The 26,607-nt window shown below is 62.1% G+C and overlaps 3 protein-coding genes and 1 long non-coding RNA gene across 9 annotated transcripts; 2 read left to right on the top strand and 2 right to left on the bottom strand.

Moving 5' to 3' along the window:
- Positions 1-1,370: 1,370 nt before the first annotated feature.
- On the bottom strand, positions 1,371-4,110 carry LOC131500661 (uncharacterized). The gene is made up of 2 exons (XR_009256410.1): positions 4,000-4,110; positions 1,371-3,044 (listed from the first exon to the last, which is right to left on the bottom strand). It is a non-coding gene; the product is annotated as an uncharacterized LOC131500661 (long non-coding RNA).
- Positions 4,030-13,782, top strand: E4F1 (E4F transcription factor 1). Of its 5 annotated transcripts, none has more exons than XM_058709938.1 (14): positions 4,030-4,269; positions 6,508-6,659; positions 7,976-8,081; positions 10,271-10,464; positions 10,573-10,693; positions 10,813-10,965; positions 11,059-11,228; positions 11,551-11,760; positions 12,040-12,148; positions 12,245-12,462; positions 12,621-12,819; positions 12,914-13,004; positions 13,132-13,194; positions 13,284-13,302. In XM_058709938.1, exons 1-14 carry the CDS (start codon positions 4,113-4,115, stop codon positions 13,300-13,302), a joined length of 1,962 nt encoding a protein of 653 aa, XP_058565921.1. In that variant the 5' UTR covers positions 4,030-4,112. The 5 variants fall into 5 exon arrangements, with proteins under 5 accessions (XP_058565921.1, XP_058565920.1, XP_058565919.1 ...); XM_058709937.1 differs by having other exon boundaries at positions 4,038-4,269; positions 12,043-12,148; positions 12,914-13,056; positions 13,284-13,782; XM_058709936.1 differs by having other exon boundaries at positions 4,039-4,269; positions 12,914-13,056; positions 13,284-13,782.
- A 433-nt stretch (positions 13,783-14,215) lies between these two features.
- Positions 14,216-16,811, top strand: DNASE1L2 (deoxyribonuclease 1 like 2). Its single transcript, XM_058709949.1, is given in 8 exon segments — positions 14,216-14,602; positions 14,886-15,045; positions 15,139-15,227; positions 15,321-15,404; positions 15,486-15,660; positions 15,662-15,778; positions 15,874-16,125; positions 16,481-16,811. Coding segments are annotated over 7 exon segments (915 nt in total). The 5' UTR covers positions 14,216-14,602; positions 14,886-14,901; the 3' UTR covers positions 16,535-16,811.
- An 890-nt stretch (positions 16,812-17,701) lies between these two features.
- ECI1 (enoyl-CoA delta isomerase 1) lies at positions 17,702-26,606 on the bottom strand. Of its 2 annotated transcripts, XM_058709950.1 has the most exons (7): positions 26,498-26,606; positions 26,139-26,252; positions 23,827-23,954; positions 20,796-20,942; positions 19,820-19,941; positions 19,561-19,739; positions 17,702-18,210 (listed from the first exon to the last, which is right to left on the bottom strand). In XM_058709950.1, the coding sequence occupies exons 1-7, from the start codon at positions 26,547-26,549 to the stop codon at positions 18,044-18,046; spliced, it is 909 nt and encodes a 302-aa protein (XP_058565933.1). In that variant the 5' UTR covers positions 26,550-26,606; the 3' UTR covers positions 17,702-18,043. The 2 variants fall into 2 exon arrangements, with proteins under 2 accessions (XP_058565933.1, XP_058565934.1); XM_058709951.1 differs by lacking the exons at positions 26,139-26,252; positions 26,498-26,606 and adding an exon at positions 25,616-25,740.
- Between the last annotated feature and the right edge of the window lies 1 nt (position 26,607).

Below are 26,607 nucleotides of genomic sequence, written 5' to 3'. Positions count from 1 at the left end.
CCTCCTCTGCCTATTCCAGATGGTCTCACAGACTTGCCATGAGTCTCGCTTCTATGGATCGACACAGTGTCTGGGAAATCCATCCTTTTCTGTTGTTTTAATTGCCATGTGAGCCCTTGTAAGAATACATCCGTTGGTCTGTTCTCCAGTACGTGGACACTGGGTTGTTTGCAGTTTGGGAGCATTGTAAATAATACTTCTGTGATCATTCTGGTTCTTACACACTCATTTGTGGACCCAGGCACTCATTTCTCTTGAGAGGGTGAAATATAATTGCGATTGGAACTGCAAGTTCACAGGTAGGTAGGTGTATGTTTATTGTTATTACTTCCAGTAGGGCCAGGGAGCAGAATTACAAAGGGCCCGGTTTCTTGAAAGCCTACCCTGTGACAGGTGCCCCAGACCCCCAGCTCCCAGAGTGTCAAACTCCTGCTCTTCTCTTGGGCCGCAGGTCTCCATAAAGTCTGCTCTGGACCCACTCCCACCCCCAAACCCATGAGGTAAAACCAGTGACCTCAGTTCCCTTAGGGTCCTGTTTATTTATACGTGGCTCGTTTCTGCTGGTCTCTGTTGGCCTGGGAACCCCTGGAGGAGATTGGAGGGGCCGTTGGCCCACAAAGGCAGAGCGTGCAAAGTGTTCCTGCCTGGTGCACTCACTGCCCACAAGGGGAGCGCCTTCCTCCCTGTGTCTTCCCACTTAGTTTTGGTGGGGGGGCTGACGCGGGGAAGAGCTGGATTTGACAGAAGATCAGAAATCCTGCTTTCACCCAGAAGCATCCAGCGTATATGGTACACCGGCCCATGCTGTTGCTGTCCAGCCATGGGCCAGCGTGTGCAATACCTGCCCGGGTGCCTTGGTCTCCTGGGCACTGGTAAGCATCTAGGCACTGAGCCCTGTTCCTCACCTGCATTACAGCCCTAAGAGGCAGAGGCTATTAGTGTCCCCATTCGTGGATGAGGAAACTGAGCCAGAGAGAGTCACCGGCTGGACGAGGTAGGGTTGGGATTAAACTCAGTTGACTCCAAAGTGGAGCTCTGCCATACCTGATTGGTTTGACACGTCCTGTGGGTTGTAGGGACCGAGCCGGCACGGTGGGAAAGGTGGGGCGGCCGGTGTCGAGAGGGGAGGTGGTTGTGGTCATGGTCCTGCAGGAGGCTGGAAGGGACAGTTCACTTTATGGCAGGGGGGCTGACCTTGAGTGAGGTGCCCTGTATAGATGGGGGAGGAGTGCATCATGGTCATGATGTGTTCCCGACACACGGTAGACGTTCAGTGTATACCTGCGAATGGATGGTGCCAGGGTTCCCCAAAGTGAGGAAGCCCCCCCTGCAGACTATATGGGGCACGGATTTAGATGGTACAAGGACAGACACCAGACGCTATTTAATTTTAACAGCCTTGCATGGATTTAAATTGTATTAGGAACTAATGGGGGTGCCCGGGTGGCTCAGGAGGCCGGGTCTGACTCTTGATGTCGGCTCAGGTCATGGTCCCATGGTTCGTGGGATCGAGCCCCATGTTGGGTTCTGCGCTGACAGTGAGGAGCCTGCTCGGGATTCTTTCTCTCTCCCTCTCTCTCTGCCCCTCCCCTGCTTGCATGGTCACTCTCTCTCTCTCTCTCAAAATAAATAAGCAAACATGAAAAAAGTTGTATTAGAAAATGCAAGTAGCCATTGAATCTGTTTTCGCAGATGGTATTGCTTCCAATGAGCTAAGTAAAAAAGGGAGTCATTTCAAAAGGACTCAAGTGGCACACAAAAAAATTTGGAAGCAATCTAAATATTCTTCAACATGGGATTGGTTCAATAAGTCCATCAAAGAACAGAGGTTGAGCAGTCCTCATAAAGGGTGATGGAGTCTCCGTGGCTCTGGCCACGGCAGGTCAGCACAGCACTGACTCTAAAATACACAGGGTGCCGCTGGAGCCCGTGCCGAGGAGGGCTGGGTCGGGGAGGAGGCTGTTGGGGGGAATGGGGACTCCGGTTTTCCTGTCTTTCTCTGGCCACTCTGCCTTTCAGTGACCTTAGGCCTGTCTGCCCCTGTACCCGCTGGCCTGCCTGGGCTCTCGCTAACGCAGGACCTGGGACTCACTGGTGCAGGATGCCCTTTCCTGACTCCCAGGGAGCCACCAGGCAGGAGCTTTGGCCCGCTCCGGACACGGTTCTGGAGCACGTGGCAGGCAGGCTCTCCGTCTCCCCTGGGCCGGCTGCTCCTCGTGTCCACCCACACTCAGGGTGTCCTCTGCCTTTGAGACCCTGCCCTATCCCATTCCTCTGGGGCTTCCTCTCTCTCTCTGATGCTGGCTTCACCATTACTCTTCAGCACATCCTTAAGTAAGGTGTCTTCCTGGTCCTCCCTTCCCAGAAGCCCCCTCCACAAGCTCCCCCCCCCCCCTTCCCCCGGCCTTCCTCCTGTTTGTCCCTCTCAGAGACCATCCATCTGGGATCTTCCTGCCTCTATGGGCCCTGAGGTCCTTTTATCCGCACAGTGGTCAGAGGGATCCTTTTGAAATGCTTTCACACCGTCTGCCTATCCCCCTGCATTGGCGAGCAAGCCTCATGCAGAAAGCAACCTCATCGTTACCCCAGTCTGACCTCTGACCATCTGACCTGTGCTTCACACAGGCCAGCTTCTGCCAGGCCAAGGGTCCTCGGGGGCCCAGCTGGGCAGCCCCAGCATGGAGACAGTCTCTGCTTGGTGTCCTTGCCAGGGCAGAACAGTCTACTCTCTGCCCCGTCCCTTGAGTCTCTGCTTGGTCTTTTCTAGAGATTAGCCTTCCTGGAGGAGACCAGTTCTGATTCATCTGAGTCTCTGGGATTCAGCACAGGGCTGGGCCACAGAAGATAACTGATGTGGGAGAGAGCACATCCTGTGGGCTTCCAGCCCATGGCTCTGTGCAGACTTCAGTCTCCAGTCCGCCCTTGGGCAAGCGTTGTATCAGTACTGTGCCTCAGTTTCTTCATCTTCAAAATGGGGGCGATTGGTATCTTAAATGAGAAAATCCTGTAAAGTGCTTAGCTTCATAGAGCTAATTAAATATCACCTGAAAAGAATAAAAGGAATTTGTACCTGTGTGTTCATGGCAGCACTATTCATAATAGTGGAAAAGGTGGGGACAACCCAACCGAATGCGAAGACTAAATAAATTGTGGTGTTTCCCGGCGATGTAATATTATTCAGCTTATAAAAAGAAACGTAGTGACGTGCTTCCAGTACAGATGAATCTGGGAAACATTACGCTAAGCAAAACAAGCCAGATGTACAAGACCACATGTGTAATTCCATTTATTTGAGAATATCCAGAAAAGGCAAATCCTTACAGACTGAAAGTAGTTGCCAGGGGCTGGGAGTAGGGGAGAATGGGGAGTGAGTGCTAAGGGGTTAGGTTTCCTCTTGGAATGACGACAATGTTCTGGAACTTGGCGGTGGTGATGCACATTGTGTGCACGTTGTGAATGCACTAAATGCTATTAAAGGCAAGTCTTATGTATATTTATTACAATTTAAGAAATACGCGTAAGTATAAAAGGCTTAGCGAAGCTTACCCGTGAGCCAAACCCAAATCGGGTGCCTCCCGGCGACCGTGGCAACAACGGAGGCTCTGACCCGAGGGGGTGGGGCTGGGGCGACGAGCACCGCACTACCCGCGCACCACACTACCCGCCGGAGCTGGGGTGGGGCAGTGTCTCGCCGGCGGGGCGCCCGCGGCGGCACCACCGGCTCAGAACGTCTACTTCAACCTTTCCTGAAGCTCCCGGGGCCGCTCGGGGAACCAAGCCCTTCGCCCCTCCGGCATGGCCACGCCCCCGCCTCACCCAGCCCCGCCCCTAGGGCCCGCCTCCGTCCCCGCCCCTCCGCCTGCCAGTCAGTCCGCTCCAGCGTAACCACGCCCCCGAGCAGCCCCTCCCCCTGCCTTCTCTCCGGGAGTCTGGCCCCGCCTCTGAGATTCTAGGCCTCTCTTCCTAGGCTCCGCCCCACTGCCTGTCTGTCAAACCCACCTGGCTCCGCCCCGTCGGCCTCCTCTCGTCGTTTTCTCTCGCTCGCCTCAGCGCGGCCCGTTGTTATGACGACACGGTCGTAAATCCGCCATCTTCCTGCGGCGCGTTGCGACATGGAGGGCGCGATGGCAGTGCGGGTGACGGCCGCGCATACGGCAGAAGCCCGGGCCGAAGCCGGGCGGGAGGCGGGCGAGGGCGGGGTCGCGGCGGCGGCGGCGGCCTTGGCTCCTGGCGGGTTCCTTGGCCTCCCGGCGCCCTTTAGCGAAGAAGGTAACAGGGCCTGACGGGGCCTGACAGGGTCGGGCGCGGCCGGGGTGGGGACGGCTCAGTCCCGGCTGGAGGCGGCTCCGAGGGCCTAAGCTGTGGACGCGACCGACCGTCCCAGACCCCGGTTCCTTGCGGACCTCACGGGTCCCCAAGGGGTCCTGCATAGCCCTCCACGCGCTCCCCGGCTTCCTCAGACCCTCGGGCCTCTCCTGTGGGGCGCCCATCACCCCGTGGGCCTCGGTGCCCACTTGCGGGTACTCACAGGTGCCCAAGGCTGTGGGGTTGCTCGTGTGTAGACCTCTGCCGTCGCCTCCACTGGCGGCCTTGGCCCTCGGGCCGGCGGTCAGGCGCCCCTTCGCCTTCCTGTCTGGGCAAGGCCCCGCCCTCCTCTGGGCCCCCTCCCAATGCACCTGACGGGTTTCTAGAGCCCTGGCTGGGGTGGGGCTGGACGCTGGGGCTGGGGGTGGGGTGGGGCGGGGCCTCGGGCCCCAGGCCCCCGGCCGCCCCTCGGGGAAGCAGCAGAGCCCAGTGGTGGAGAGCCGGTGCCCTGCAGCCGGCCTGCGGGCTCCATCCCACACCTGCCACTTTCGCCACGTTCTGGCTGTTTGGTCCTGGGCAGGGGATGCTGCTGCCGCCGCCGCTGCTGCTGCTAAAAACGTGTTAAGCCTTACCCGGCATCAGCGTTTTTGTCCTCAAACCAACCCTGGACGCTCCTGTTGTTGTTGTTGTTGTTGTTGTTGTTGTTGTGTGATTCATTCCCAGTTTGTGGATGAGGGAAATTGGGGTTCAAAGGTGTGAAGGTGACCAGGTCACCCAGCTAGTAAGTAGCAAGGACTGGACTGGATGCCAGGGCTGTGTGACTCCTCAACCGACCCCCCTACCTTCTGGGCTGCGCTGCCTCCCTGGACCCCGGTGAGAAGGAAGACGGAGCCGGTGGCAACTGGCTGAGGGCAGAGCGGACGACCGGGCGCCCTGACAGCTTGTGCAGACAGAAGCTGGGTCTCTCTCCTCCGAGCTTGTCTCATGAGGCTATAGACTGGGCCAGACAGGAGGGGGGCTGGCTGGCGATATTGGGGTAGTGGCCCCTGTCTCCGCAGAACTCCTATTCTCAGCGCATGGTTTTTTCTTGCTCCTTCTTATTCCAGCTGGGGGAGGGGCAGTACCACTAGGGGCAGTGCCAGCCTGGAGAGGGATCTCTTTGGAGGTTGCTGGGCCCTGCTGTGCTTGCCCCCAGCCTTGTCACTGTTACACGGGGCGGAGTGTGTCCCCTTCTGTGGTGGGTGTTCCTTCGCTGGCAACAGCGAGTCAGACTTGGAGAGCGAGGGGGGAAGGTTAAAAGGGTGGTGGGCACGTCAGTGCTTCGCTTGTGACTGCGAACCATCTGGAGGGGATCGCCCTCTGGCAGGTGGTCTTGTGTGGGCCCGTCATGGTTGTGCTGTGGGCCTTTGTTTGCCCACTGAGTCAAAAGACATGGCTGGGATCCTTCCGTGTGCCAGGCCTGGGTTTGACCTTGATGTGGGACCGGATGTGAGGTGGTGGGAACTGGCAGACTTTTATAGAAGCACAAGGAACATCCTCCCATCCCTTTGTGCAAATAGCAGGGCATCTGGAGTAGACCCTCAGGTTCAGATTCTGGCCCGAACACTCACCAGCTGGGTGGTCTTGAATCTCAGGTCATTTTCCTGGAATGAGCATAGTCATCCTTATTTCCCCAGGGTGCTGGCTGGATTTGGGGACATCCCCAGTGAGGTGCCTGGCACCCAGGAGGGGCTCAGTGAGTGGGAAGCGCCTGCTGTAGGACCTGGGGCAGGCATGGTCAGCCTACATGGTGAGGGACTTGAGCCTGGGGTGTGGAGCCTCTCTGGGAAGTTCCACCCTGAGTGTCTTCTCCAGAAGAGGGAGCTCCTGCCTGTTCAGAGCTGATGAAGCAGTCTTAAACTCTGGTCCTCCACTGTCCCCAAACCAGCTTGGGTGAATCCCTCCACCTCTTAGCTGCTCCCTGGGGCTCTGTCCCCTCATCTCTGAAGTGGGGGCTTTGGGCACGGCAGCCTCACTGGATCTCTGCAGTCTAACTCTCAGGTTGGGGCCCCCGCCAGCTGGATGCTGTTCTCCCTGGGGTGGGCACCTCTTCCGCAGGTCACCAGAGGCTGGAAGGTGCCTGTGGTCCGATGGCACCCTTCGGTGGGTTTGGCCTAGGGCTGGAGGCCCTCCCAGGCCCCACTGAGCACAGGCTTGTTGCAGATGAGGACGATGTGCACAGATGTGGCCGCTGCCAGGCCGAGTTCACTGCCTTGGAAGACTTTGTTCAGCACAAACTCCAGAAAGTCTGCCAGCGGGCCCCTCAGGAGGCCCTGCCTGCCGCCCCTGCTGCTGCTGCGCTGCTGGGCCAGGAGGTGAGTCCTCTCCACCTGCCACCACACGTCCACGCACATGTGCGCCCTCCTCCTTGGGCTCACCTGGTGGCCGGGAAGGGGTGTGTGCGTGCCCTGACAGACCTGTGCAGCCGGTTCCCTGTGGCACGGGGGTGGACAGAGGACAGGCATCTGGTCATGGGTGAGGGAGCCTGGGCCCTGTCCCTAAGAGCTTGGCAGTGTTCCTGGTTTCCTGGATGGCCCGGGATGGCCCTGCCTTCCCAGCAGCCTCTGGCTGAAGCCTGCACAATTGACATCCCTCCTTTCTTGGAGCCTCAGGGTCTGTCCTGGCTCAGTGGCTCAGGGCTGTCATGGTGGCTTTTGTTCTTTTGGCTTCTCTCCTGCCCTGTACGCACGGTTTTTCTTTTCCTTTTTAAAATTTATTTATTTATTTTGAGAGAGAGAGAGAGGCTGGGGGAGGGAGAGAGAGAGAAAGAGAGAGAGACAGAGAGAGAGACAGAGAGAGAGAGAATATCCCAAGCAGGCTCTGCACTGTCAGCACAGAGCCTGACGTGGGGCTTGAACTCACAAACTGTGAGATCATGACTTGAGCCGAAACAAGAGTCACATGCTCAACCACCTGAGCTCCCAGGCACCCCTGACACATGGTTTCTCGGGATCCCGCAAAGGGTGGCTCTGGGAGCCCTGCCACTTTGTCATAAACATGGCCAAGGTTGTAATGCTGCACGTGCTTGGGCTGTACGCATGCAGGCCTCTGAAGGTCCCCAGCACCTTTGCACGGTGGTGTTCTTGGGCCCCTCGTCGGATGGCATTGGGAAAGGAGGCTCTGGGAGATGTCAGCCGCCTCAGGTCGTCACAGGGAATGGCCCAGAGGACAGTGGGACTACAGCCATCTCCCTCAGACCCTGTGCTCTTTCCTGGCCCCTCCCAGTGGTGCCCTTTCCTCCAGGAAGGCCCCTGGACCCACATCGCTTGATAGCTTGGCTGGGGCTGGTGGGTGAGGGTGCTGACCTTCATCCCTGCACGGCCAGCTGGGCTTCAGGCTGGAACTGCCGGTCACTTCTCCCGGGAGCCCTCTGCAAGGGTGCTCGCTGCTCTGCATCCGGCCCATGGTGGCCAGGGGCGTTTGAGTGACGGGGCTGACCCCTTAGGCCTGGGTTGGAGGGACCAGGATGGGAGTCAGACTCACAGCAGGGGTGGGAGAGATGTCAGGGGAGATGACAGGTCCCACCGCAGCCTTCCCATGTGGAGATAAACCCAAGCCTGCCCTCTCCAAGCCAAGGGAACTCTGGAGCCCTGCAGGAGAATCCTTTCTGTCCCCTGTCCCCCCACAACAGGTGGTGCCAGCGGTGGCCGGCCCGGAGGAGCCCATCACGGTGGCCCACATCGTGGTGGAGACGGCCGCATTAACGACAGACATCAGCCACGCACCCGACATTGTGGGTAAGCCGGCGCGGTCTCCCTGTGTCTGTCCATGTGTGGCTCTCAGCACAGCTGTTTGTGGTTAGGGCTGGAGGCGAGGGACCCTTGCTACTGTGACCCTCTGCTCTCCTGAGAGCAAAGCCTGGCTGAGGAGGGCCGAGGGCCTCCAGAGTGAGCACTGGGCACCAAGCCCTGCCTGCCAGGAGAGGGGAGGCGTGTGGCCTGCGCTCAGGGAGTCCTCACTTTGTGCACAGTCACGAGCTGGCTGCTTGCTCCTGCTGCTTCCCTGGTCCTTCCCTGGTCCTTCTGGAATCTTCCCCATTTTTCTGCCAACCCCGGTTCCTGCTCCCCACCCCAGTCCACTCTGATGGGTCAGGTTGGGGTATGCACAGGATGCACTGGTGGCTCCAGCCCTGTCCGGACCTGCTGTCTGACCTTGGCTGTCCCCTCCCCTGTGGGTGTGGCAACTCCTGCCCTGATTCTCACCTGGCTTTTATGAGCGTATAGTGCCCAGTCAGCCTCCTTGATGGCTCTTTTTAAGTTCGAGTGCCTTGCTGGTGTGCAGTGGGAGAGGGGGAAGTTGATAGGTCTGGAATGGGAAGGGGGAGCCTTCAAAGGGTAGCCGGACAGGAGGGTGCAGCCTGCTGTCCAGCTTGGAAGGAAGGATTGTTATCTAGGGGTCTGCTGGGCAGGAGTCTTGGCAGGTGCCTGAGTGGGCGGCTGCACAGGATGTGGGTTTGGGTGACAGGTACACCTTGGCCTTGGGAAGCCCTTGGGACCAGATGGGGCAGGAAGAGGGGTGGAGACCTCGGGAGGGGAGCCGCAGAGTAGGCCTTTCTGCCACGGACCCACCTCAGGGAGGCAGCCGGACATCCGTCCTTGTGTCCATGCTGTCCCTTCCCCTGCCTGACATTCCTGTGGACAGGGACATTCACCTGTTGCCATTCTGGATAGGAATGTTGTCATGTGGGGGGTGGGGCCGTGCTCTGGCCCTGGATGGTGTCATATGGGAAAACAAATCCCCTGGGGTTGGGTGGCACCTCTAGCCAGGCCCTTTCCCGCCCCCCTGACCTCCAGCTGGCCCACACCTGCTGCTCGGTGGCTCGTCCCTGTGCTCTGAGGGCTCCCCTCTGGGTACCTCCTGCCTCTCTGGCCCCTTGGGAGTTTCCCCCTTTGCAGGCATCTTGGGTGCACCACATGCCCCCTAGGAGTCTGCTACTCATTGCTCCGGGGTTGGCTAGAGTCCTAAACTGCCAGTTGCTGGCTTCCCAGGATTGGGGGGCCAGGGGCCACAGTCGGCAGGGGCTGTGTGGGGGGCCAGATACCTCTTCCCGGCCCTCCTGCCTCTTGGCTGGAAACAGACTTGGTTTTCATCTCTGGACTCAGGGCAGCCCTGTTCTCCCTTCCTTGAGCCGTCCGCCTGCTGTGTCTTGTGCCACGCTCTATCCCAAGTCCTCGCCTGGCAGAGGTCCCTGGCCTTCTGGAGGTTTGCTTCTGGGGCGGAGCAAAGATAGAGCATCCAGCACATAAGCCAGGGCATGGGCGAGAGATGGTCTTAATTGTCTGAGTCACGGTGCTTGCGTTCTGTGTGAGAATGGCTTGTCAACACACTATGTCTGACTGATTGAGATGGTTCGTAAGAAGTGGCTTTACAGCCGCTTCCCACATGTCATTTTTATGAGCAGAAATTATGAAGTGTGTTTACAGCTTAGTTTTGCACATTGTCAGATCTTTTCATCACCCGTGAGAGGCGCCAAGGCCAGGCCTCCTTCCTCAGGCAGCTCCAGGTTTCTCGGGAGCACTCACTCTCCCGGGAGGGTCCCCAGCCTGCCTGCCTCAAGACACAGTGGGTGACCTCCCCCCATCCCCCGAGCCATCTTTCTTACCTGACAGTGGGAGCCGGTGCAGTGAGCGGGGCCGGCCCATCCACCGTCTCTGTGCTGGCACTCAGTTGTCCTCAGAGGGGGCAGGACCGCTGCGCACATCCAGTCCTGCGGTGCTCATGGTGGGTCTCCCCACTGGGCACATTCTGGGGTCCTGGAGCCCCTCTGGGCGGCCTCCAGCTCAGGGAGCAGATACTAGGTAGGCCCTGGAGCTGGAGGGCGGTCAGGACAGCTGCACCGTGTCCTAGCAACGTCCCCAGGCAGGGATCAAAGGAGGTGGCAGGGCCCTCAGAGTCTCGAGGCTCAGGCTGACCCTCTTCTCCTCAGGCGGTGGACACATCAAAGAGGTCATTGTGGCCGCAGAGGCAGAGCCGGGGGACAGCGAGATGGCGGAAGCCCCAGGCAGCCCCAGCCGTCAGGGCCCGGGCCTTCCCGGGGAGGGCGAGCAGGCCCAGGTCAAGCTGCTGGTGAACAAGGACGGCCGATACGTGTGCGCGCTGTGCCACAAGACCTTCAAGACGGTGAGGCCGGGGGCTGCGTGCTCGGGGCCCCGCCGGCGGGTGGGGCCGGGCCTCCCTCCCACTTCCTCCGGGGAGGTGCCTGAGCCCTGCTTCCTCGCTCTCCCCCAGGGCAGCATCCTCAAGGCCCACATGGTCACCCACAGCAGCCGCAAGGACCACGAGTGCAAGCTGTGCGGGGCGTCCTTCCGGACCAAGGGTTCGCTCATCCGGCACCACCGGCGGCACACGGGTGAGCCAGGAGGGGGCCGGGAGCCGGCCTTGTGGCCCCTGCCTCTGGGGGGAACATGAGGCTGTGGCTGGGGGCCTGCCTGCCCCTTGGCCCTGGGGCTGACCCTGCCCTCTCCGTAGACGAGCGCCCCTATAAGTGCGCCAAGTGCGGGAAGAGCTTCCGGGAGTCGGGTGCGCTGACCCGGCACCTCAAGTCTCTGACCCCGTGCACCGAAAAGATTCGCTTCAGCGCGAGCAAGGACGTGGTTGTGGGCAAAGAGGACACGCCTGCAGGTCCGCGAGGTAGGGGCTCCCCGCCCCGGCCCGGGCCCGGGTGCTGCCCTGGTCAGCGGTCTCTTCAGGGACTCTCCTGGTTCTGCCTTAAAGGGTCTGGCGCCTCCACCGTGGGAACCGTTACATCATCCTCGGTGACGGGCGAACCTATGGAGACATCGCCTGTGATTCACCTGGTGACAGACGCCAAGGGCACTGTCATCCACGAAGTCCACGTCCAGATGCAAGAACTTCCCTTGGGCATGAAAGCCCTGGCCCCAGAGGTGCGGGCAGGTCAGGGGCTGGCCTCTGTCCGCTCAGTGCCGGGCTCTGTGCCGGTCACTGGCTCCAGCGGGAACGGGACCAAGCTGGCCTGCCTTCCCGGTGCTCAGTGTGTTTGCAGGGGAGACAGGAGACCAGTGGCACGCCAGAGGGCAGGGAGGGGTGAGGGACAGGGAGCTGGGGGTGAGGTGGAACGGGCTGTGGGGCTCCCCAAGACGTATGCACAGCGCCCCTGGGGCCCCTTGGCTCTGCTCCGTGTAGTGCGTGCAAGTGGGTACCGAGTGTCTCTGCCTGACCAGCTGCCCTCCATCTGCCTGCCCACAGCCCCCCGGCTCCGAGGAGCTTCCCTGTTCCGGTGAGGGTGGCCGTGAGAACCTGCTGCACCAGGCCATGCAGAACTCCGGCATTGTCCTTGAGCGTGTCACTGGAGAAGAGGGGGCCCTGGAGCAAGCCCCTCCCGTGGCGCCCAGTCCCCAGCCCCTGGGAGACGGTCCCCCGGAGCTGCCGCTGCTGGAGGTGGAGCCAGTGGAGACAGTAGGTGCCTGCGCCGCCGGCGAGCTCCTTTGGGGGTCAGACCTTGGGTACAGGGTCACGACCCTGGCCTGGGAGCCGTCCTTGCTGTGTTCCCTGGGGTGGAAACATTGAGCCACTTTCTGCAGTGATTTTCCCCCATTTACTGCCTTCCCTGGGCTCATGGTGGAGCTTGCCGGTGGGGGTGGGGTGGGGGGGGCACGGCTCTGTTCTTGGTGCTGCTGGGGTCCAGCCCGCAGTGGGTGCTGGAGGCATGCTGGGACACCTCCCCCCGCCCGCCAGCAGGTGGCCAGCGGGCCCTCAGCCGTGCCCAGGACCCACCCGTGCCCTCAGTGCAGTGAGACCTTCCCGACGGCGGCCACCCTGGAGGCCCACAAAAGGGGCCACGCAGGTGGGTGGCAGGAGTGGGGGGCACCTGGCAGCCAGCCAGGATGTGTGTTTGGGGCCCTCGGGTGGCGACCCAGCCTGACATCCCGTGCGGCCCCAGGGCCAAGGCCGTTCACGTGCGTGCAGTGTGGCAAGGCCTTCCCCAAGGCCTACCTGCTCAAGAAGCACCAGGAGGTTCACGTGCACGAGCGACGCTTCCGCTGCGGAGACTGCGGGAAGCTCTACAAGACCATCGCACATGTCCGCGGCCACCGGCGCGTCCACTCGGATGAGCGGCCCTATCCGTGTCCTGAGTGCGGCAAGTGCTACAAGACCAAGGTGGGTGCTCGGGCCCCAACCCCTGACCCGAGGGCTCCCCTCTCCTGGGCCAGATCCCTGTCCCGTCCCTGCCTCTTGACCACACAGCCCCTCCCCCAGCCCCTCCGGCCCGGCCCAGAGGCCGCGGCCAGGCCGGCACTGACGGTGCCGGTCCACAGAACGCCCAGCAGGTGCACTTCCGGACGCACCTGGAGGAGAAGCCGCACGTGTGCCCGTTCTGCAGCCGTGGCTTCCGGGAGAAGGGCTCCCTGGTGCGGCACGTGCGGCACCACACGGGCGAGAAGCCCTTCAAGTGCTACCGCTGTGGCCGGGGCTTCGCCGAGCACGGCACCCTCAACCGGCACCTGCGCACCAAAGGTCAGGGCCCGGCGCGGTGGGGGGCGAGGGCGGGGAGGGGTGCCCGGCGTGCTGACCGAGCCCCCCACCCCCACCCCCACCCCCCCCGCCCCAGGCGGCTGCCTGCTGGAGGTGGAGGAGCTGCTGGTGGCCGAGGAGAGCCCCGCGGCCGCCGCCGCAGTCCTCACTGAGGACCCGCACGCCGTGCTGGTTGAGTTCTCTTCTGTCGTGGCCGACACCCAGGAGTACATCATTGAGGTGGGTGCGGCAGGGGCGGGGTGGGACGGTGGCGGAGCCTCCCCTGGGGTCGGCTGACCTCTGACCCGTGTCCAGGCTGCTGCGGACGACGCGGAGGCTAGCGAAGCCGCGGAGGTCATCGAGGGCGCCCAGACAGAGGTGAGGGGCTGGGGGAGGGCCGGGGAGGGTGGTGTGGGCCCCCGGCCCCGCCCCTCCGCTGCGCGAGCTGAGCGGTGAGCCCCCCACAGGTGGACAGCCACATCATGAAGGTGGTGCAGCAGATCGTGCACCAGGCCAGCGCCGGGCACCAGATCATCGTGCAGAATGTGACTATGGACCAGGAGGCGGGGCTGGGCCCAGAGGCGGCTGCCGCCGACACCATCACCATCGCCACCCCTGAGAGCCTGACGGAACAGGTGGCCATGACGCTGGCCTCGGCCATCGGCGAGGGCACCGTGCTCACGGCCCGCGCGGGTGCAAATGGCGCCGAGCAGGCCACCGTGACCATGGTTTCGTCGGAGGACATTGAAATCCTAGAGCATGCGGGCGAGCTGGTCATCGCCTCACCGGAGGGCCAGCTCGAGGTGCAGACGGTCATTGTCTAGCGTGGCCGCCTGCAGGGTCCTGGGGGCTGGGCTGGGTAGGGGCGAGGACCCAGAGAAGAAAGAACACAGAATTCAGGTGTTCAGAGGGGATGTGGGAGTGTAAATAGTTTTTTGTTGCTTTACAATAAAATGTGAAAATCTGCCACTTGTGATGTTGCCGTGGCAGCGGCAGCCTCGGGGTCTGGGGCCACTGTCCTGGCAGGTTTCCCCGTGGCAGCACGCCTGCCCAGGCCACCCTCTGGACTCTCATGCCCGGCCGCCCCGCCCAGGGCTCCGGAGGGGCTGGCGGCACCTCGGCGCTGTGTGGGTGTCACTGGCATGTGGACAGGCAGCCTCCTCCTGCTGCCCTGCCCAGTGGGAGTCGTGACTCCAGCTTCCCGAGCTCCCCCCAGGTGGGTGGAAGGGGATGCCGTTTCCCTGCCTCCAGCCCTGGTGCTGTCTGTTGGGACAGGGGACCAAGGCTTTTTCCCTTGAGGTGACAGCGTGTGGGGGGACAGGGCTGCACTGCGTTGTTTTCCCAGAAGGTGCCGCTGAAGGAGGGAGATTTTGGATGACCTGGTTTTGGGGGGTGGGGGGAGGACAGGAACAAGGACTGGACCTTGGATGGCTGATCCTCTTATCCAGTCCTGACATGGTGCTGGGAGGTCAGAGTCTGCGGAGTCCCGCTTCTGATGGGCTTGGGGGCACCAGAGCAGGCCCAGGGTGGATGCCCCTGCCACCTGGCCGTCAGGGCTCTCCCTGGGACTGGCCACCAGGAGTTCCAGCGTCCAACTTCATTGAGGGGGCGGACCCAGAGCAGTCCAGCCCCTCCCTGGACCAGGGCCTCAAATACCCGCCTGAGCCCTGGCACCAGAACTGCTGCCCCACCAAGTGAGGAGTCTGTGTTGTGCCACAGACACACCCCCAGCCTGGATCTCTGACCTAGATCCCGAGCCTCGGCTGCCGCCCCATCCGCATCCCAGGTGAGTGATGGAGCCGGCCCGTGTGGGGGTGCCGTGGCTGGGGAGGACTGGGCTGACCAGGGGGCTGGATGGGAATGGGGTGCTTGTATTTGGGGCTCAGTTTCCCTACGATGGAGAAGGGCCACGGTAAGCCTAGTGCACCACTGGGGAGACATGGGGACGCAGGGAACCTCTGTGTCAAGCGTTCTCACCGGCCCCCGTGGCCCCGGGGCTGGGGCGGAGAGGGGCGGCTTGGTGTGTCTGACTCCAGATTCCAGCTCAGGAGCGTCTCTGTCACTCCCAGCCGCCCGCTCCGCGCCATGGGTGGGTTCCGCGCCCTAATGGCCGCGCTCTGGGCGCTGGGGGCCGCCGGGGCCGCCGCGCTGCGCATCGGAGCCTTCAACATCCAGAGCTTTGGCGACAGCAAAGTGTCGGACCCAGCCTGCGGCGGTGTCATTGCGCAAGTGAGGCCAGGGGCCGGGAGGCGGGGCCGCAGCTGGGCTTCTCCGGTGATTCCGCCCCGCGCGTGACCCCGCACCTGCCGGCCCCTCCCCCAGATCGTGGCTGGCTATGACATCACGCTGGTGCAGGAGGTGCGAGACCCGGACCTGAGCGCCGTGTCCGCGCTCATGGAGCAGATCAACAGGTGCGGGGGACAGGGTCCAGCGTTCGGAGCCCAGGCCGGGCTCGCAGGGCCCGGTGGGTGACTTGACCGCGGGCCTGGCCCTTGTCTCCGCAGCGTGTCCAGGCACGAGTACAGCTTCGTGAGCAGCGAGCCCCTGGGTCGGGACCAGTACAAAGAAATGTACCTGTTCGTCTACAGGTGAGGGGCGGGGCGGCGGGGCCTGGGCGCGCAGGGCAGGAGGGGGCCGGCTCAGCGCCACCACCAGTCTCCTTCCCCCAGGAAGGACGCGGTGTCGGTGGTGGACACGTACCAGTACCCGGACCCGGAGGACGCCTTCAGCCGTGAACCTTTCGTGGTCAAGTTCTCCGCCCCCGGCTCTGGTAAGGCCCCGCCCCTCCCATTCCGCGGCCCCGCCCCCCCCCCCCCCCCCCCCCCGCTTCTGACACGCGCCTTCCGCAGCTGCCGGGGAGCTCGTGCTGATCCCGCTGCACGCGGCGCCGCACCAGGCCGTGGCGGAGATCGACGCTCTCTACGACGTGTACCTGGACGTGATCGACAAATGGGGCACCGACGTAAGTCCCGCTCCCGCCCCAAGTGGGCGCGTCCGGGGTGGGGGTGGGGGGCGCGTCCCTCTCGCGGGCTCAGCCCAGGCTTCGCGGCCCCGCAGGACTTGCTGTTCTTGGGCGACTTCAATGCGGACTGCAGCTACGTGAGGGCGCAGGACTGGCCGGCAATCCGCCTGCGCAGTAGCGAGGTCTTCAAGTGGCTCATCCCCGACAGCGCGGACACCACGGTGGGCAACTCGGACTGCGCCTACGACCGCATCGTGGTGTGCGGCGCCCGCCTGCGCAGGAGCCTGAAGCCCCAGTCGGCCGCTGTGCACGACTTCCAGGAGGAGTTCGGCCTGGACCAGACTCAGGTGGGCGTGTGGGGGGGGGGGAACTGACGGGCGTGGGGGTGGCCAGTGTTTTGCTGCCCAAGGCCGGGGGCGCCCCTCCCCGCACTAGTGTCTCGGAAGCGCCCTTAGGGACTCAGTTCAAGCCGAAAGGAACAAGTGTGGGATGGCGGGAGGAGATGCCCTTGGCCTCTTCTGGAGTGGGGTCCCCAGTCCGTGCCCCACGCCACCTGCAGGCAGCACAGTGGTCTGTAGATGCCCGCCGCCCCCCCCCCCCCCCGGGGCGGGGGGTGGGGGTGTGGAGGGGTGGGAGGTGGAGGGGGTGGAGCTTGCAAGGGAGGAGAGGTTGCCCAGCAGGCCCCACCTCCTCTCCCTCCAGGCCCTTGCCATCAGTGACCATTTTCCTGTGGAGGTGACCCTGAAGTCCCACTGAAAACCTTCAAGGCCTGGTCAGGGCACGCTGCCTCCAGACTCGACCTGAGGAGGACTCTGGCCCCCACAGATCTCCTTCCGGATGGCTGGCCAAGCCCCAGCAAGCCGTGGGGCAGGGCTGGCTGGACAAGTGGCTGTGGACACATCACAGGCCCACTCAGCCTGTCTCTCCATCTGTAAAATGGGCTACGACATCTACCTCCTCCTTGTGAGGAGCACCTACAGGGCGCCGGGTGCGTGGCTGTGCTCAATAAACGGGAGCAAGCGTTTAGCCAGGACCACACACTGGTCGGCTTCAAGGCCTCCGTGTCCTTTCTTAGGACTCCACCCCTGTGAGGCCCAGACTTTGGTGCTGCAGCCCAGTGGGTCCCAGGTCCCAGCCCCCTAGGGGAACAGGGATGGCCCAGCCCACCCGTGTCACACCCTGCTGGGAACTGACGAACTCCAGACCAGGCTCTAGAATGCAGCTCCCCGAGTGTGCTTGCTTTCCCTCCGTGCCAACCGTAAATGCGTCCGAGGACTCGTGCTGAGTGCAGCTGGGCACACGCGCACGCACACGCGCGCACGCACACACACACACACACACACACACACACATACACACACACATGCGGGCAGTGCTGACAGACAGGGCCAACCTCACAGTCCCTGCTGCCCTCTCTCTCCCTCAGGGGCGAGGAGGCTGGACGCCTCGCCCAGGCGGGGCGGGTTCCTTCTCAGGAGCCCTGGGCTGGACAAGGACTTGGGGAGAACTGTGGCCTGTGTCCCGGGGAAGCCCATCACCTGAGGATCGGGAACGAGCATGAATGGGGGACAGGGTGTGACTGACAGGGTGTGACTGCCCAGTGAGGTTGCTGGTTTGGGAAACATCTCACGTTTGGCAACTTTGGGAACTGGCCTGAACTGTGTGGAGGACATATGTTTGCTTCAAGAGCCCGCGTGACTTTTTCTCAGGTCACCTTCCTAAAGTAAGGCCGGGGCTCTTGTGGCACAGACGGGCTCACCCCTCCCTGCTTCCCAAGCACCCTGTCTCTGAACCTTTGTGCCCCCTCCATCTAAACAGGCAGATGGGGTGGCCAGAGCGCTTTTCTCTGGGGGTCCCGTGCGGCTCACCGGCCCACACCGGGCTGGTCACGTGCCCCTAGCAGTCAGGCGGCCGGGCAGCCAGTTACGGGACAACGTGAGGACTTTATTCACACTTGTGCTCGGGGAAAGGGGACATTCAGCAGCGATGTCGCTGAATCCTGCACTGCCCCTCCTGCCAGTTCACGATTCCCCAACAGAGATGCTGCCCCCCGATCCCGCCCTGCCCACTTGCCAGGCGGAAAAGGCGCTCTTGGGGGGCAGTGGCCTTGGGACACTGGCTACCGGGAACAGAGCTTCTAAGACCAGCGAGACCAAGAGCTGAAAGTACCTTGAAATCGGAAAATACCTTGCTTAAAACCCCTTGGAAGCAGAGGGCCCCCAGAAGGGCACATGTGGTGCAAGCCCCACGTGCGCGGCCCGGACCCTAGCCTTTCTTCTGTCTGAGCTTGTCTAAGTACACGCGCAGGGACTTTTGGATGGAGTCCCTGGAGACGAACTGGAGGAAGTATTGGATGTCCGCGTCGCGCTGTTTGACCAGGCGGTCGGCTGTGGGCTTGCGCATCAGATTCTTGGTCAGCTGTCGAGCATGGTCTACAGAAAGGGGTCCGTGTGTGAGAACCCACCCCAAGACGGTCGTATCGTTCCCAACCTTTCCGAGAGACTTCCAACAGAAGCTCTGCCAGGACACTGAGAAAATACAACTAAGCAAAGAAAAAAATGAAAATCACCTGTTCCCCAGTGCCTACCCATTTCCTTTAAAAACATCCAGGGTGCCTTGCCTTTTACCCTGTTATTCTCACTCAACTATACTATGGGGGATAGTTTCCCTCCACTACAGGTTCTCTTACGATGTAAATAACAGCGGCACAGCATGTAGCCGTGTGTCTGTGTCAGGGGTCAGCAAACCTGGCCCCCGTGGCCCGTGAGCTAAGAATTGTTTCTCCTTTTTTTTTTTTTTAAAGTAGGCTTCACACCCATGGCAGAGCCCAACGTGGGGCTTGAACGCACGACCCCGAGCTTGAGACCCCGAGCTGAGGTCAAGAGTCGGACGCTTAACCTACTGAGCCACCAAGGTGCCCCGGTTTTTACATTTTTATATAATTGGAAAAAAAGAACTGAAAAAAAGACATTTTTGGGACACGTGAAGATTATATGAAATTTAGGTATCAGGGGCACCCGTTCTACTGAACACGGACGGGGGCTCTGGCGGCCTCAGTGCTCCAACGCCACAGTGTGGCAGACACTGACCCACCAGGCTGAAGGTCCACCTGGCCCTTTAGACACGGTCCGCTGACCTCCGGGCTCCGTCACAGCTGACGTCACCAGCCCTATTTCTATAAACGGACACGCAGGCTGTTTCTACTTGTGCAGTGGGTTGAACAGTGGACCCCCCAAAAGATCCATACAAGTCCACAGCGCAGCTCTAGAATCTGTGCGTGTGGCCTTATTTGGAAAGGGGTTTCTGTGGAGGTAGATGGAATGAGGTCATCGTGGGTTTAGGGTGGGCCCTAAATGCCACAATCGTCCTAACAGGGGAAAGGAAGGGGGGTGTGCAATCGGAGGCCACGTGAAGGGGAAAGGGGAAAGCGGAGCCTGGCGCGACGCATCTACAAGCCAAGGAATGTCTGGAGCCCCCAGTGGCAGGAAGGAGCCTCCCCTAGGGCCTCTGGAGAGAGCACCGCCCTGCCCAAACACTGATTTTGGTCTCCTGGTCTGCTGACTTCGAGAACACATTTTGTTGTTTTAAGCACCTCCCCCCACCTCGGGGTAATCTGTTATAGCGACCTCAGGACACTAAGTCCGCTCTTATAAATGGCACGTCCACGACTCGCACAGAGCACCTTGGCGCGAAGGCTCTGGTCTCACCAGAGCATCCGGCCGTGGCGGGGGGAGGCTCGCCCGTCGGGGCGCACACCTGCAGCCCCTCCCTGTGCCCCTCACCTGGAACGGCCAGCCACTGGGCCATCACCGACAGTGCCGCGCTGTGCACTTGGTCCTCGGGCACCACCTGGTCTACCATGCCCACCTGCAGGGCCTCCGCGGGCGCGAAGAGCAGCCCCAGCTGCAGGGCGCGTTCTGCCACGCGGTGGCCGACGGTGTTCACCAGGGTGTCTTTAAACCTGGAACACAATTCGCTCGCTGGAGGCTCCCAGGCAGACGGGCTCGCCCAGCGGAGTGCGGGCCCCGCCCCCGGCCTTACCAGGAGGGGGCGACGATGCCCAGCAGAGTCTCGTTCAGCCCCATGGTGTACTTGGGGTTGTCCGCCAGGACGCGGTAGTCACAGGTGAGGCTGATCAGGCAGCCTCCCGCAGGGCTGACTCCCTGCGGGGGGAAGACGCGCCGTCTGGCTCTGGTGCTGCGGGGGAGCGTCCTGACTGCGCTCCGGAGAGCCAGGTCCCACGGTGGGTGTGCGCCCCCGGGGTGCTGCACCCACACCGGCCGGGCTGGCCGTGCACCACGGGGACTCGGGCTTGCCCGTCAGCCCCGTCGCCTCGCAGGGCCACCAGCTCTCGGGGGCCAAAAATCTCCCTCCTGTCTGGGTGGCAAGCCGTCTTTCTTTTCACGGCTTCGGTCCGGATGCTAAAACGCCAAACCAGCATCCGGCCAGAGCGGTCACAACCCGTCACGGCCCACGGGACCCATCGCCATCCCCAGCGGGATGTCCTGGGAACCCCAAACTCACACCGCCCTCATCTCACGCACCGCACTGCCTTGAACAGACGGCAAGCTGCTGTCGGCTGTCACGCGCCTCGTGGGTCGTCCTGACTCTCGCCACCCTCCCGTCCCCTGGCTCAGACCCTTCTGGCACCTCCCCTGGGGTGTCCCGTCTTCAGGCACACCGGTTCCTGAGCGTGAACAGCCCCTACCTTCTCGAGGGCAGACCGGAACGATGTTTCCTGATGTGAATCTGATCCCCTCCTCACGCCCCTCTCCCTATACAGCTCTCTTGCCGGGCCGCGTCGACCACGTGCCCTGGTCCCTGCCCCCGCCCCGCGAAGTACCCCGCCACCAGGTCACGCCTGTCTGCAATGGAGGCTCCCCTGTGCACATCCGAGGGTCTCCCCCGACTGTTCCCTTCCCAGCCTTCCCAAGGACAGGACCTCTTCATGCCCCCCCCCACGCGCTGGGCTGGCCCTGGCGAGCCAGTGAGGCCACTCAGGAGCGGGGACACTCACGTTGATGGCAGCAATCAGCACCAGGTTGGACAGGTAGAGCCGCAGCCACAGCTCCTGCACGGCCCTCCAGTACTCGGCATAGTGCGCCTGGCTCTTCCCGCACATCTCCGTCAGGTCCAGGCCAGCCGAGAAGATCCCGGGGCAGTCCTACCGGAGTGAAGGAGCCAGGGGCCCCGTCACCGTCCATCTCCTGGCAGCAACCCGTCCCCGGGGCCCGGGAGCCCACAGGCGCTCAAGACGCAGTGGGGGCGAGGTCATGTTCAAGGTGGCAGGATCAGGCCCCCGGGAGCCGAAGCTGGGACCTACCTACCCCGGACTTAGCTCCTCCTACTTTCCAGTTTCAAATGGGAAAAGGCAAAACAGGCAGGCAGGGTCGGGTGCTCCCCCAGGAACATAAACAGCGGGCTCTGGGCACGGCTGCGTGTGCGGTCCTGGGCAGGGGAACTCAGAGGCCCGGAGGGGGCACACGTTCTGATTTACCCTCGAGGTCAAGAACGCTGCAGACGCCAGCGCAGGCCGGGAGGTGCTGCCGTCAGAAGCGAGCCAGGACGGGAAGGGACAGCAATGAGCTGAGGAGCCAGAACTCTGCCCTGCCTGGGCGGTCACGCATGAGACAGAAGCCTGGCCTAGAAGGCCGTGGGTCCCATGTGGACGCCCCAGGTCCCAACACAGCCGCCACAGAGCGGGGGAAGCAGACGCAGGGGACCGCCAGCACGGCGCGGCTTTCCAGCAAACACTGCCGGCCCAGAGGCGGGGCGGGGTTGCTCCGTGGCCACCACGCGGGGCCCTCGTGTGGTCACAACGTTTCTAAGTGAACGAGATGTTCCCGTGGTTGGAGCGTGTCCGGGGCTGGCGTGACCTGTTACTGACACGTGAAGTACGGGACGGTCACAGGCGACGTCTCCGCGTCCTCACATTAAGCGACAGGACCAAGCTCGTGTGCAGGGCGCAGAGTGCAATTCCCCGTGGACCTGTGCACGCAGACGCTTGGAGGCCGACCTGTCGTCTCCCTAGGCCGCGTGCCAGCGCGACCTGGCTGTCACAGGCGCCCCGGGGACGGGGTGGCGGTGGGGGCAGGGCTGCCCCTGCTCTGAGCGCGCGCCTCCTTCCCTAACCAACGCCGAACGCGGGCACCCCTCCCCGCCCTCCAAATACCCCACGCAGCTCATCTGCACGTGGCGGGGAAGAGCGCGCCCACGGTCCGGACGCTCGAGGAAAGCTTGTGGCTGCGGGAGAGACACCACGGTCGTGCTGACGGGGGCTCGCCCCGCCAGACGGACCGGACAGGCTGTGATCTGGGACTCGGCAGCATGTCTGCAGCGGGCCGAACCGTGTCTGCCTCTACCCCCAGTGCCCACGAGTGTGACTGTCTTCAAAACAGGGTCTTTGCAGATGTGACCAACGTGAGACCACGTGAGAGCAGGGGTCCTTCCAAGGGGAGGGAAACGTGGACACAGAGACCCGGGGTGGAGGAGGCGGGGTACAGGGGTGCCAGGACCCGGCAGCAGCTGCAAAAGTGGAGAGGGACGCTCCAGGAGAGTGGAGAAAACTGCGCCGCTGTTGTCGTGAGCCCTCGTCTGCGGCCTCTATCGTGTGTCCCCACAAGAGCGGCGTCACGTCGCTCCCGTCATCTGCTGAGGGCCCCCTGGGCAGGCCTTGTGCTGCAGACACAGTAGGCACCCAGCTGAAGACACACGGAGACACATTTGTAAGATGACACAGTCCCGGGGACAACGTGGGCTTTGGAGGGACACATGCCGGCTCCCCATCCCCCGGGGGCCGTGCCGCTTTGAGGCCGGGGCGGGGGGGGGGGGGGGGGGGAGGCAGCGCACGGAGCCCCGCTTTGTTGCCGAGGGACAGAAGTCATGGGTCTTCCCAGCTCTCGTTTCCCGGCGTGATCAATCACGCTGTGAAACTTCTTGAAGGGAATATTTTCAGAAATTTTCCCGAGCAAAACACTCCCAGGGAACTGCAACACGTCCAGACAAGTCAGCCTCAACTGTCACAGTGACCCGTGCCCACGAGCGCCAGCCCTGCCCCTGGAGCGCCACCCTCTTCCCCGGGGGGCCACTCCACGAGACCCCCCTGGTGTGTGCATCAGACCCACCCCGAGAGCTCAGAGCTGGGACAACACCAGGTCACACCCAGGACAGGCCGAGGGTTTAAGGAAAGCAGGCGCGTGCCCAGTGGACGTGCCAAGCCTTGCCCGGAAGAGACCGTGACCCTCTGCCTTTAACAATGGTGCGACAAGACGTCCTCACTGGTCTCTGTAGAACGGTGGCCCTTCTACTGGGAGGCACTCATGCGGAGGCTCCCCCCAACTCGAAAGGCGACTCCAGGACTCTTCCTGACACGACGAAGGGCTTGTTACATCAGGCCGCACTCCCATCTACTTCCTCTCCTGGCAAAGTAGGTGGGGCTGCCGGAGTCGGCGTGGCCCCCGATCCTGTCGGTCTAGGGGGTCTACCCGGCCCAGGCCGAGGACCGCCCCCTCCCCGGCCTCACCGGTGACACCCCTCCCACAGATGTCATTAAACAGCAGCATCTGTCGGCTCTTGGACGCAACACCAAGGTTCCCTAGAGAATTCGGAAGGGAAAATCTGCCCTCTGAGAACGTGACTCTAAGGCCCACGCGAAGAGGAACGAGGGAGCGTGGCCACCAGGGAACACGCCTAGGGGCTCCACTGCCAACAGGATATCCCGGTGGACTACCCGTCACCAATCAGCGCGGGCTCCAGGCCACCCCTGCAGACAATTCACTGCCCTCCCCTGCGTTCTGGCCCGACTGCGGGGCACTGAGGCTCTCCCCACAGTCCGGCCTGGGGCAGAGGTCGCGGTGCTCTGGGGGGAGCCATCTGCCCACAGCATGCCAGGACCACTGGGGGCCCCCCTGGACCAGGCCCAGGACTAGGGTCCCTGGTGGCACCGGCATCCGGGTCTACCTGGTCATTCTACAGCACGTGACGTGTGGACGTGACCTCGCAGCAGGTTCCTGCCGTGATCAGAACTCGGGGAATCAACGAGCACCCACCGAAGTCAGGATGACGCCTCGGAAGGTCTTGTCGTTTTCCAGTTTCTCCAGGCTGATGACAAACTCCGTCAGCACCTCCAGGCTGAGGCTGTTCACCGGGGGGTTCTTCAACTTTATCACGGCGACCCCTAGTTTGAAAACGAAGAGGAGAAAGCTCACACCCAGGACTGGAAAAGCACACCCAACCATCCCGCACCCTCAACCTGGCCATGGGAAGCGACAGTTTTCATTTTTAACTTCTGGTTATTAAAATTGGTTAAGTTTGGGGCGCCTGGGTGGCTCAGTCGGTTAAGCGTCCGACTTCAGCTCAGGTCATGATCTCACCGTCCGTGAGTTCGAGCCCCGCGTCGGGCTCTGGGCTGACTGCTCAGAGCCTGGAGCCTGCTCCCGATTCAGTCTCTCCCTCCCGCTCTGCCCCTCCCCTGCTTCTGCTCTGTCTCTCTCTCAAAAATAAACATTAAAAAAAAATAAATAAATGAAAGTGGGCAGTCCAGGTCTATAGGGACTTGCACAGTGTCCCCATGCTACCACGATCTAATTGCTGGGCATTTCTATCCCACACAGGACCCTGCGCCCACGAACAGTTCCCGCTCCTCCCCGGCCCCTGGCCACTGAGTGTCTACTTTCTGCCTCTATGGACCCGTCTACTCTGGACGTTTCGTGTGCATGGAAGCACACAACCTTTTATGTGTGGCTCCTTTCACTGAGCACCGCGTTCTCCAGGCCGGCCTGTGCCGCTGGGTCAGCGTCCCACCCGTTTCTGAGGCCCAGTGTCTCCCTGCACACGTGTGGACCGCACTGTATCTGTTCGCGTGCTGGCGGACACTGGGTCCCTTCCGCCTTGAGGCTCCTGTGACTACTGCGGCCGTGAACGTTCACGAGCAAATATCTGTCTGTTCATCTTGTTCCTCCAGATGCCAGTCCTCTGTCCCCAGGGGAGTAGGAGATGGCCTTACTTTCCTGAGGAGTGAGCGAGCAGACTCTAAGACCAGATATGAAGGAGGAACTGCACTGGGGGTTCTGGTTCTTGCTAAACACGTTGGCGGCCTGACGTTCTTAAATTCTCCACGATCCGCCTGTGCGTGCTGCCAGCAGCGGGGGAGGTGGGGGGGGGGGGCAGACCAGCACTTGGGACAGGGCAGCCACCAGCCTGGGCCAGCTGAGGCCATCTGTTCCGGCTACCTGGCCCAAGGACAGACCCCAAGGGCTTTCGAAGGGCCACCGTTCATTTAGGCTACATTTCCCTGGTCAGGACCTTAGAAATCTCCAGATGGTCAACATAAACAGTCCTCTAGGAGGGAGAACCAAGTCCTGAAGACAAACGGGCTGTTTCGAGACCTCCGGCTTCTGAGGGAGAGGTTACTTACTAACCGGCTACAGGAACGTACAGGGACATGGAAGAAGCTATCAAAATTCCCAGAAGCAAGCTCCCCAAACTTGGTTCAGAGGGAAGTTTTTGAGGCTGACTGGATTTTTACAGAGCCCGGTCCAGCAGAATCAAGGACACTCAGGGGAGAGGATAAAGGTTTCCATGAGTTGACGCAGAGGACTTGGGGCGAATCCGGGTCGGGGTGAGCAACCATATCCCTGACGCAGGGTGGGTGGGCGCGGGGGAGGTGGGCTGAGGCCGCAGCCCCCCAACCACAGCAGCCCCCCGAGCTCCTCTTGTAGGCCTGAGCACAGCGTGTCCCCAAAACCTGGAAGTAGGCCCAGCCCTGGCTGCAAGTCTTCTCAGGACCCAGGTCGGGAACATTCTCAGGTAGAGAAAACTCAACGGTGTTTTTTCTACCTTTTCTGTCCCTTTTGGAGAGTTTTCCCAGAGGCTCTGATGGGGGTGGGAGGTGGCTCCTGGGTTTAATTAGTAAACCATCTGCTAGGTCCTGTGCCATGCCAGAATATTAAAAAAAAAAAAAAAAAAAAAAAAAAAAAAAAATTACTCTAAAATACTTCCATTATTTTCAATTTCCAACTGAAGAGTTTAGATAGAGGGGCATACCCCTCAAACTTTACAAACCAAAACACTTTTATCTTCATAATGAACTGGGGAAAAGCACGTGGGCTGATGACCTTTAAGCTTTGAACGCAACAGAAACGGTCTTCCTACGGGGCTTGATCTCCAATGGCCTTCAGGCGTCCCCAGGAGCCGCGGTCAGGAAGACCAGCGGCGGGAGAGGAGGGAGCGGGAGTGGGACGGCGAGGCACCCCTGCTTCGAGTCCTCCAGGCCCCGGGGCGGGCCGAGCCAGGGAAAGCCCAGTCCGCGGGGCCCGGCGTAGGCGCCCTCGCCCGAACGTGCGGCCGCAGGAGCGCTTACCTTTCGCCGGGTCCGTCTCCACCAGCACCCGAGGGCTCCCGAAACACCGCACACCGTCCCCGCCGCCGGCGGCCGGCCCCGTCCGCCCGGGAACCGCGTCCGGAAGCCGGGACCCTGCGAACGACAGCGCGAGGCCCGTTAGCCCCGGGCCCCAGTCAGCTCCCCGGCTCCCTCCAGCTCCCTGAGGTCCCCGGCACCTCCCTGCCCCCAATCCCGCCCCCCCCCCCAAACCTCCCGCTCCCCCCGGCCCCTCCCAGCTCCCTCGGGTCCGGGGCCCCGGTCTCCTCCGGCCCCCGTCCCGGCTCCCCGGGCCCCTGCTGCCCCGCACCCCCCAACTCCAGCCCCCCGGAGTCACGCACACGGGCGGAGCAGGTTGCGAGCCAGGACGCGCGCTCCGGCCATCAGCGCCATCTTGACCAGGCCAAGTTGGGGTCCGGCCGCCCCGGCCCACGCCCCGGCCCACGCCCCG

The sequence above is a fragment of the Neofelis nebulosa genome, chromosome 18 (genome assembly GCF_028018385.1).
Source record: "Neofelis nebulosa isolate mNeoNeb1 chromosome 18, mNeoNeb1.pri, whole genome shotgun sequence".
Lineage (NCBI taxonomy): Eukaryota > Metazoa > Chordata > Mammalia > Carnivora > Felidae > Neofelis > Neofelis nebulosa.
This window is presented reverse-complemented; position numbering and strand designations above follow the sequence as displayed.

What these genes read in the sequence shown, in the direction of transcription:
- E4F1 (XM_058709933.1), top strand. Translation starts at nt 4,113, where the DNA reads ATGGAGGGCGCGATGGCAGTGCGGGTGACGGCCGCGCATACGGCAGAA. An exon ending in TGAAAGCCCTGGCCCCAGAG is followed by an intron (nt 11,229 to 11,550) that starts GTGCGGGCAGGT and finishes GCCTGCCCACAG; the next exon opens with CCCCCCGGCTCCGAGGAGCT. An exon ending in TCGAGGGCGCCCAGACAGAG is followed by an intron (nt 13,195 to 13,283) that starts GTGAGGGGCTGG and finishes AGCCCCCCACAG; the next exon opens with GTGGACAGCCACATCATGAA.
- ECI1 (XM_058709950.1), bottom strand. Translation starts at nt 26,549, where the DNA reads ATGGCGCTGATGGCCGGAGCGCGCGTCCTGGCTCGCAACCTGCTCCGC. An exon ending in GGAGACGGACCCGGCGAAAG is followed by an intron (nt 23,955 to 26,138) that starts GTAAGCGCTCCT and finishes TTTTCAAACTAG; the next exon opens with GGGTCGCCGTGATAAAGTTG. An exon ending in TGCTGATTGCTGCCATCAAC is followed by an intron (nt 19,942 to 20,795) that starts GTGAGTGTCCCC and finishes TTCCCCCCGCAG; the next exon opens with GGAGTCAGCCCTGCGGGAGG.